Source organism: Rhincodon typus, chromosome 3, assembly GCF_021869965.1.
Source record: "Rhincodon typus isolate 14 chromosome 3, sRhiTyp1.1, whole genome shotgun sequence".
NCBI lineage: Eukaryota > Metazoa > Chordata > Chondrichthyes > Orectolobiformes > Rhincodontidae > Rhincodon > Rhincodon typus.
Window position 1 is genome coordinate 11,434,724 of NC_063334.1, and position 11,206 is coordinate 11,445,929.

Sequence of the window (11,206 nt, forward strand, 5' to 3'; positions counted from 1 at the left end):
TCCCCATATTCCTTTCAAATGGAAGTAATAGACCCCCATGACACTAGAATCTTAGAATCTCTACAGGGTAGAAGCAGGCTATTCAGCCCATGCCCACTCACCGAAGAGCATACCAGCTCATCCCTGTGACCCTGCATTTCCCATGACTAATCTGCCAGCCTGTACATCCCTGGACACTGCAGGCAATTCGGCACGGCCAATCCAACTAACCTGCATGCCTTTGGACTGTGGGAGGAAACCAGGGCACCTAGAGGAGACCCACACAGACACAGGGAGAATGTGCAAACTCCACATAGATAGTCACCCGAGGGTGGAATTGAACCCAGGTCCTTGGTGTTGTGTGATAGTAGTGCTAACCACTGAGCCACCATGCCACGTGAGTGAAATAAGAGCATAGACCTTCTCCCAGGTGTCTGACTAATGTTTGTCCCTTAACCCACATCTCCAAAATGGATTGCCTTGATATTTAGTTCATTGCTGTTTACAGAACCTTGCTGTGTATAAATGGGCTGCTTTGTTTCCTAAATTAAACTACATTTTTAAAAATATATGTGGTAGATTGAAGTGTGCTTTGAGATTTACTGATGTTATGAAAACTTCTATGTACACTACAGTTTCTTTTGCAGCCCAGAAAAAGGTTTCAGTCTCCTCTGGTTCCCTCCACTCTTTGAACCCAGATTTAGATGATAAGACATGGAATGGAGTAGGGCTAAAGGGGTGGTTCAGGGGTGTGCGCTGTTTCTGTGCAGCAGCAAGAAAGAAATATTAAAGTTGAACCTGGAGCTGAGGCAGTGTCAAAGGTTATGCAAAGTGTTGAGTTTGGCACAATGCAAATTCAGATGGAAAATAAATTATGCAGCTTTATAAGAACAACATAAGAACAAGGAGCAGGTGTAGGCCATCTGGTCCTTCGAGCCTGCTCCGCCATTCAATAAGATCATGGCTGATCTTTTCGTGGACTCAGATCCACTTACCCACGTTCTCACCGTATCCCTTAATTCCTTTATTGTTCAAAATAATATTTACCTTATCTTTAAAAACGTTTACTGAAGTAGCGTCAACTACTTCACTGGGCAAGGAATTCCGTAGATTAACAACCCTCTGGGTGAAGAAGTTCCTTCTCAATTCAGTCCTAAATCTGCTCCCTCTAATCTTGAGGCTATGCCCTCTTGTCCTAGCTTCACCTGCCAGTGGAAACATCCTCTCTACTTCTATCTTATCTATTCCCTTCAGAATTTTATATGTTTCTATAAGATCCCCCCTCAATCTTCTGAATTCCAATGAATATAATCCCAATCTACTCAGTCTCTCCTCATAAGCCAACCCCCTCAACTCCGGAATCAACCAGTGAACCTCCTTTGCACCCCTTCCAGTGCCAATACATCCTTTCTCAAGTAAGGAGACCAAAACTGCACATAGTACTCCAGCTGTGGCCTCACCAGCACCTTGTACAGCTGCAACATAACCTCTCTGCTTTTAATTTCAATCCCTTTAGCAATGAAGGACAAAATTCCATTTGCCTTCCTAATTACTTGTCGTACCTGCAGACCTACCTTTTGTGATTCATGCACAAGGACACCCAGGTCCCTCTGCATAGCAGCATGCTGCAACTTTTTACCATTCAAGTAATAACCCTTTTTACTATTACTCCTACCAAAATGTATGACTTCACATTTATTTACATTGTATTCCATCTGCCAGACCTTTGCCTATATCCATAGTCCAGGTCAAAGGCAGCATTCAACCCACTTCCTCAAGACATTTGGACAAGGATCCCGCGGAGTATCACTAATGCACCACTTATGAGTGAGATCTAAACCAGGTCCAAAGAGATAGGGCCAGGTGTGCGTTCACCTCTGCCATCCATATCAAAAAAGGATATCAAAGAATTGATTGAGGCAGTCATCAATGATTTCATCACCCAACATCGAGAAAGCCAGGGACCAGCTGCTGTAGGAGTCGAAACCAGTGTAAAAACTGCTGAGGTGTTGGAAGAGGATCAGGGAGGAGGATGGAGTCCTGACAATGAGACGGAAGTGAAGCGGCTTATCCTTCCCGAAAACCTCAAGTATTGGTGGAGCTTCATGATCAAGCAGACCACATAATGAAGGAAAAGACACCCGCCCTGACCAGAGACTGGTGTCACTGGCACAGAATGGCTGCTGATCTTCATGACTACTGTCAAAATTGTGAGGGGTGTAGTCTGGCCTAGAATGGGATCTCTTATTGCCAAGGGACCTTGAGAGGTCGTTGCAATGCACCTTATGCTCCTTGGTCCTAGTTATAATGGGACCGAGCATCTTCTCACATTTGCTGATATCTTCACAAGTTCACACAGGCATTCCCAGCCACAGGCATAAAGTGTTATCTACAGCCAGAGTGTTCGCTTGTGATTGGTTTATCTGTTTCAGTGTTCCATATTGAATTCAGGGTGACTGGGGAGACAACTTGCAGAGCAAAATCCTAAAAGGAACTTTGGAAGGTCTACAGCATTGCTAAGAGCTGTACCACTCCCATTATCTAGAGGGTAATGGGCAATACAAATGATTCAATTGTACACTGCATGACTGTCTGTGCACCTTGCCTCCTAAGGGTACACAAAAGTAGATCAAGTATCTTACAGTGTTAGTTTATGCTGATAATTTCACCACCACCAACACCAAGCCCGAACTCATCCACAGGCTATTCTCTACACTCTCTCTCTGTTGGATGAGGCCAATCTTCCCCATGGAACACCTCCTTAGGCTTACCTCCCCTCCTGATAGAGATAGCCAAGTCAATGATTCAATTGGCTGCATTCAAGATGGCAGTTCAAGACGGTAGAGAAATGCTGAGAACAAAAACACTCAACGATTGCGATGCTGAAAGGAATAACCTTCTAATTGGTGCAAGGGCATTCCTCTGAGATCTGATAAGGTACAGGATCTTTTAGATCCTGAACTCTACAGAGTCACCAAGCAGCTGGAAACTGCTGCCTAACTTTTGTCTGGAGAGCAGCCTCGGGAAACAGCTCACAGAGCAGTGTCATTTACAGGACAAAAGTCTAGTGGGTGATATGAAACCAAAGAGTTGGCTCTACAGTATCATGGGACCTAAAGAGTCAGTACATGATGATTCAAGTGAAGGGAAGTCAGATATCGATAATGAATCCTGGAAAGACCTGTGTGTTTTGAACTCACTTATTCCAGCCTTGGAAAGCAATGCATGAATGACGTGCTGGGAGCTGGCAACAAAAGCAATAAGTGCTGCTGATAATATGAACCCGCAAGACCTGACTTCGAGATAGTAGGAACTGCAGATGCTGGAGAATCTGAGATAACAAGGTGTAGAGCTGGATGAACACAGCAGGCCAAGCAGCATCAGAGGAGCAGGAAAGCTGAGTTTCGGGTCTGGACCTTTCTTCAGAAAATGGTATTCTGAATTTTCTGACTCAGCTTGGTGAGGGTTGTTTACACAGCTAGCTTTCTTTTAATGACAGTTGATTTTAATAACACTTTGATGTAGTTTTTCAATGCCTGTCTGTTTATTTGTATGATATTAAGAATTGTGAAAGGCATTATAAGTTATCTCAATGCGAATTTCACAGGCTGTGTTTGTTGTTTTGAGATTATAAAAGGGCAACTTTTCTCCATCAAAGTGAATGCTGAAAGCTTGATTCTCTTCTCATTTTCTGAACATTTCAAAGACTTCCCATTCTAATTAAATGGCTCACTGTTTCTGTATCTAGTCGATACTGGAAGTAGAATGGAAGATACAAGAGGAGTGTAAGGGGATCCTGAATGGTAAGGACTTGGCTATGGGTGAGGGATGAACCATAAAGGGCCATATTATGAACCATGTTCCAGTAGGTATTGATGTCCCATAGAACTCCATTGAATGCACTGAAGACAGATGTGGGATCACAGAGTTAGGAAAATTGACAATTCCGGATTCATGCTTCTAAAACAACACATCTGACCAATGACATTCTTCATTTCCGAAGAATGGTCTAGGCCCGAAACGTCAGCTTTCCTGCTCCTCTGATGCTGCTTGGCCTGCTGTGTTCATCCAGCTCTACACCTTGTTATCTTACATCTGACCTTTTGTTTCTTTTAGAAGCTTTTAGGCCATTCTAGAATAAGTTCAATCAAATTTGAATATACAGGGGATAATTTGAATCAGCTTCATGGTGTCAATTCCACTGGCCAGCTCGATTTGTTTTTAATTTCTGAATTTAAATGTTTCCTTCACTCTCCTGGTTGTGTGGTGTTTAAATCAAGTAAAACTGATACCTGATATTGGCCGCAATCTCCTTAATGATGCAGAAGACCTTTTCAGTTCAGCTAAAAACTTGAGCAAATCTTCATCACTTAGTCTGTCACCTTCCTGGAAACAACACAAAAGAAAACTCAACACTTCCAAGTACATCTGAGTCTCGTTATATGGGGTCATTAAAAATATTATGCATCTTCAATTCCAGAGATTTCACTTAAGGAAAATATAAACTTATCTTTGTCTTAAACACTAACAAGCCCGCAGTTTCTGTATTTGTTTTATTTTTACTTCTCATTCATTTGGTGTATGATTCAGAGAAATAACTGAATTTTTCACCGAAAGATTATATAAAGATCTGATCTTAAATCTGAATGTCAATCCCTTAAAAAAGAAATGACACCAGTTGTAAGGTATGTGTATTTTGTGATGACTACATAGTTATTGGATTTTGACTCTGTATGCTATTTCTTGACTTAGTCAAACTGCAAAACATTGTGAGGCAGATGAGTTCAAGAAACTCTAATGACTAATCAATACTGGAGATGAATTTGTGTTTAGTCAACTGCATGAATTACCAAAGATTTCCTGTGAGTGTGCAAATATCAACGCTTTCAAGAAAGGCAAGAAGTGATTAAATGAAACATATTTATCTCCTTTTGATTTGGTTGATGTCTCTTTGAATCATCATGCATAAGTAGACAGAATATCTGCTGGGGTTTCTCAATGTCCCAAAATGTCATCAGTAGATCAACAGAAAGTACAGTGCGACAGAATAATGGCCCATGAAAATTACCATGAAAAAGTTTAATAGTTACCTAAAGCAGAATCTTTTTAGCACCTCCTTCACAAGTCAAAGGTTCATTGTTATATTAGTTGCAGAGAAATACTTCAAACAATGTATATTTCATTCTATTTATATCTATTTTGTAGACTTCTAAGACTCTGAAGCTCCCTAAAGTCAGAACATAAGTAACTCAGGCAAGTCTTTTTGAGGTGAAAAAGAATCACTAAGCTACTTACGTGTTAGCATCATTTAGAATAATTGTGTGGAAACGCATCGACCATCAAGTAGGTAACTGTATTACATGTCTGTTACTTACCTACTTGCAAATTTCATATAGTTAATTTGCTTAATACTTCAAACAAAGTCTTTTGTGATGTTTCACCACTTTGAAGAATGCTGAAATTTTTTTTGGAATACGCCCAGCAACTACTTGAAAGGTTTGCTATTCATTTCCCAGGCATGATATCAAATGTTTGGCAAGCTATCAAGACAAAGAGAGATCCTTTGTGGGTAGTATGTGGTCCCTCAGTTCTGGACATCAAAACCTCATAGCCCAAGCAACTTTGTTTACTTTGTGCTTATTTTTATTCTTGCTGATTAGTCTTGGCTGCATTCTGTGGGCTGGAGGCTATAATGCACCAATACCTCACTCTTAGCTCTGTTCTAAATTACAGCAAAACTTGTTACAAGTAAATTAATAGCATGATGGATTTTACTTTTACATGTCGTCTGAGGTGTCATGATAGATATCTGTCTTGTTCAAAAATATCAAAACCGTCAACACCCCTGCTCTAAATGTAACCCTCCATATGCATTACTTTATGTAGTGCAGAAATACCATACAACTAGACAATGCTGAAAAATACCTGTTTAAAGAAATTATTGATGGTAATTGTGGCTGCTTTGAAATTGGACAGATTATACTGATCCTCCAGAAAAGCTGACCTCTCAGAAAGTCTTCTTTGTTGTGTGAAAACTTTCTTGTCTCCACTGTTTCCTTTACCTTCGCAGGGAAGAAGATAAAAAAAATAAGGTACTTTAGAATAAAAAACAAGTTTGTAACACTCTTAAGAGAATAATAAAAGTTTAAACTCTGCAGCTGTGAGAATTTAGTTTTACTATGTTACCATTGATGTGTTCAACCTCCATTGAATCCCTGTCTGATGCTGTCGAGACCACATTCATGATGTTTATGTAAGCCCAGGCAAATGGCATGCGGTATTTTCCCAATCGCTGGCAAAAGTTCTCTGCTTGAGACTTAAGTTTCTCAATTTTGTCTTTATTCTGGGAATGAAATAAGAACATATGCTTAAGGTACGAAAAGCTAAAATGAGTACATTAATGATTTCACAGGAACATTAGAATACATGAGTAGGCCATCCAGCTCCTCTCAAGTCAATTGCACTCTTTGATTTCCTTCATTACGACAGCGAATGCACGTCAAAACTCATTCATTGGTTTAAAATCTTTGACTATCCTGAGTCATAGAGTCATACAGCATGGAAACAGACCCTTCATTCCAACTCGTCTGTGCCAACCAGACGTCCCAATCTGACCTTGTTCCACTTGCCAGCATTTGGCCCATATCCCTCTAAAACCTTCCTATTCATATACCCATCCAGATGCCTTTTAAATGTGATAATTGTACCCACCTCCAACACTTCCTCTGGCAGCTCATTCCATACACGCACCACCCTCTGAGTGAAAAGGTTGCTCCACATGTACTTTGTAGATCCTTCCCCTCTCACCTTAAACCTATGCCCTTTAGTTTTGGATTCCCCCACCCTAGGAAAAGTCTTTGGCTATTCACCCTATCCATGACCCTCATGATTTTATAAACCTCTATAAGGGCCCCCTCCATTCTCTGACACTCCAGGGAAAATAGTCCCAGCCTGTTCAGCCTCTACCTATAGCTCAAACCCTCCAATCCTGGCAACATCCTTGTAAACCTTTTCTGTACTTTCTCAAGTTTAACATCTTTCCTATAGATCATCAAAAGCATTATATAACTGTGAGTCTTAGATCATGTTTCATCTGTGTTTCAACACAATCAGTCATTCTCCATGCCTTGGTACAGCTACGTAACAAAAATCTATTGATCACAATCATGAAAGCTCCAATTGATCTAAAAACCACAACTTTTTGAGACAAATTTTATGAATACATCTGCCGTCAAAGGGAATGCATCAACATTAATGAATACCTGCCGACTGAGAGGACAGAATAGGGAGATAACAGATATTTTTCAGTTGGTGGATAGGACTATACTCACAAATCTGTGTATCAACCACTCTGTTTATGTAAATAAAGTGTGAATGCAGTCACAAGACAAATGATACCTCAGGAAGGTGGTACTGACCCTGGAGCAGGTCCACAGAAGGTTCACAAGAATGATCCCAGGAATGAAAGGCTTAACATATGAGGAACGTTCAAGGACTCTGGGTCTATACTTGATGGAGTTTAGAAGGATGAGGGCAGCTCTAATTGAAACTTCCAGAATATTGAACAGTCTGGACAGAGTGGACATCGGGAAGATATTGCCATTGACAGGAGAAGACTAGGGCCCGAGGGTGCAACCTCAGAATAAAGGGAAGACCCTTTAGAATGGAGATAAGGAGAAACTTCTTCAGCCAGAGAGTGGTGAATCTATGGAGGCCAGGTCATTGAGTATATTTAAGACAGAGATAGATAGGTTCTTGATTGTCAAGGGGATCAAGGGCTACGGGGAAAAAGAAGAAGAATGGGGTTGAAAAAATTATCAGCCACGATTAAATGGGGGAGCAGACTTGATGGGCTGAATGGTCTAACTTCTGCTCCTATGTCTTGTGGTCATGAGGACACAGCAAATTATAAGACAGGATGCAAGAAGCTGAAGGAGGACAGAATATGGGGTAGAAGAGTTAGCAATTGATAGACAGATAGGAAATGCTGCTCTATGCAGAGAAATGGAATTTAATTATTTTAGACAAAAGCAAGTGTATTTTAAATTACAGGGAGTAAATGTTCTGCTTCTTTATACTCACAGTACATGTTCAGTGTGTACAGAATTAGTCGAACCAGCCAGTCGAACCATACTTTCCAGTCGAAAGTATGGAATTTGAAATGGAATCGAGTTTTGCTCAAGTCCACTTTTGTTCTATTTTCTGCAATTGCTATCATCAGCTTATGTTTCAATTCATTGGATCAAGCATTGCCTACAAATTGGCCACAACCCCATTGCAAGAATCCACTGAGTGCACTGATTCAGGACGACTTTTCAAATTATGCTCCTTTCCTCATGTTCACCGAGACTAGTGGGTACATTTTAAAAGACTTTTCATATGAAAAATGCATAATCTAAAAAACAGCTTTATACATTGATGGAAACTCTTAAAAGGTTCAATATAGGTTAAGGAGTGGAAACCTTAATTCAACAGTGATAAAAACATTTTCATCTGTATTATCAAAACTGCACCAGATCACCACTCATAGGTACATTAAAAAATACTTTTTAATGGACAGGAAGCAAAATGAATAATTAGGCTCTTTGAAGATTATACCACTGCAAATCTCTTTTATCAGAAACTTGAACTTTAATTTGACAAGTGCAGTTTCAAGCACATTTTTTATTGCCAGCTTACTGATTGCATGAGCTGCAACTCATAATGAAAGTAGCTGCCACAATCCTCTTTAAATGTAGGAAACTACAGGGTCTTCTCAGTCCAGAGTGAAGGAGGAAAATCACTGTTTTGTCTAAATAGAAGAGTCTCTCATGGTTAACATGATAAAGTTTATTTTCATGTTAATTCATGTTACAGGTTACATTGATATTATAGACATTGCTCCAGAGACTTTGAGGAGGACATAATGTTATGCCTCGCTCCTTCGAGATGCTATGCTATTCTGCCCACAAGTTCATATATCATCATCATTGGGGGTGCTGTTTATTGCACTCCTCAGTATTTACCCTTTCAAACTCATCTACAACAGTTTTGGGTACAATTTCGTGACTGTCCCCAGAAGAAGGATGCTGAGTTGTAAATATAGTGGTAATTCATATAAACACAAAGAGGCCATTTGTATAAAACAGTGGATAGGCTACAATTTGAATTTTGCATGCATTTCAGGTCAAAATATTCGAAATAATAGAGCTTCTGACTAACAGCATCATACAAAAGGACCTTTTAGAACACTCAAAGGCTTGAAGAATGTACAGGGAGGGAAGTGGGCACAATAATGTAGACAATATCTTGTCTACTTGCCCCTTAGATTTCTAAGGTTCTCCAAACACTCTCCTCTATGCACATGGTAGAAAGGGATGCAGCATGGCAGCAAATGATCTCTACTGCGTCATTACATTTTTTACATGTTGGCCTTGTCTGCTGGAATATTTGCCATATGTAATATAGAATTAAAATCCATATAAAAGCTTTAGGATGCTGGTACATTCATCCGTGCATAACTTCTGGTGGTAAACTTGCTACTGATAGCCAAGGGGGATATCTTGACTTGGATTTTAATTTTGATTTTATTGTCATGTGACCTCAAGTACAAAAGTACAGGAGTGTATAATATTAATGGAAATTGTACATTTGCAATTAAACATTCATTGAAAAATATGAAAATATCAGCTACCTTTGCTGACTCAGATTCTTTCATTACAAGATATGGTTCAGCACATTCTGCAATATCTCCCTGCTGAAGGACTTTCTCAATCTGAAAAAAAAACAAACATATGGTAAGTGAATAATAAAGGCACAGATATTTAGTTGGAAGGATTCATTCTGAAGTGACATACAAATTCCTTTTGGGATCATATCTTTATCCTTTGCAATTTTAAATAATTATTATTTTCAATAAAACAAAACAAAGATCTGTGCATGATGGAAATCTGAAACAAAAACAGAAACTGCTGGAGAAACTCAGCAGGTCTGGCAGCATCTGTAGAGAAACAGAGTTAACGTATCAAGTCTCGCGACTCTGCTTCAAAACACTTCTTCTGGAAAAGGATCACTGAACTCGAAATGTTAGCTTCGATTTTTCTCCACAGATTCTGCCAGACCTGCTGAGTTTCTCCAGCAATTTCTGTTTTCTTACTATTTTCAATAGATTATGCAAAAACTTCAAATCAACACATTGAGTCAAAGCACAGAGCTGATTTTTGTGGGAAATTAGTTAGTGTCAATTCTGGCAAGTTTCATGGAAGGTTTCTCTTTATGACTCCGCATGAGATTTCTCACACTATCTTCCCAAATCCACCTAGTTATCCATGCACCATGCCCCTACCGTGCATCACTCATCATATTCTCCCACTTGCTACAAGTAGAAGTACTCACCATTCATAGGATGTCCTTGGACTCCTGACACCATTTTTGATACCCAGTTCTGCACTCTGTCAACGATTGGCAGGCTGTAGCTACCGTGAACAACTCCTGTCAATTACCCCAGACATGTCATATACAAGGGAATTGGCACCCCGTTATGCTCACAGGGACCTAGGGGTCCTGGTGCCTGAAGGAGTATGTATGGTCACTGCCAGTGGAGAGTGCCCCGAGATGTTGGTGACTGATGCCCAAGGTGGATTCCCAGAAGAACAAGCAGTGAGATTGAGTTGCCAGGTTAGTGCTCTGACTGGGATGTCAGGAATTGTGGCTGTTTAGTTTCTATCTGGTGGGTGGGGGAATTGGAAATTGCTTATCAATGAGGTGATATGACATCATTATTGGCCCCTCATTGATCACTAAGAACTAGCCGTTCAACACTTGGTTGGAAAATGGCTGTTTTGGCTGTTGACATCAGGAATGTCCTTACTGCTGATCTCATGCGATTCTCCCAACTTTCCCTCCATTACGCACACTGATCAATGGCTGGAAATATTCCGCCCATAGTTCTGATGAAGGGGCATGGACCTGAAACGTTCACTCTCTTCCTCTTGCCACTGCCTTATCTACTGAGTACTTCCAACATTTTCTGTTTTATCTCAATTCTTTCCACTTAAATTCAATCTTGACAACTTTGCCTTGAACGAGGAAAATCTAGGAATTGGCAGACTCCACCAAGGAGTTGCAGGAGTCGCTCACAAAGAACTCTTTCTGAGATAGTAGGAACTGCCAATGCTGGAGAATCTGAGCTAACAAGGTGTAGAGCTGGATGAACACAGCAGGCCAAGCAGTATCAGAGGAGCAGGAA

General features: G+C 40.3%; 1 protein-coding gene across 1 annotated transcript; it reads right to left on the reverse strand.

Moving 5' to 3' along the window:
- Positions 1-4,254: 4,254 nt before the first annotated feature.
- LOC109918287 (dedicator of cytokinesis protein 7-like) lies at positions 4,255-10,469 on the reverse strand. Its single transcript, XM_048619900.1, has 5 exons — positions 10,461-10,469; positions 9,653-9,733; positions 6,166-6,322; positions 5,905-6,041; positions 4,255-4,365 (listed from the first exon to the last, which is right to left on the reverse strand). Exons 1-5 carry the CDS (start codon positions 10,467-10,469, stop codon positions 4,255-4,257), a joined length of 495 nt encoding a protein of 164 aa, XP_048475857.1.
- Between the last annotated feature and the right edge of the window lie 737 nt (positions 10,470-11,206).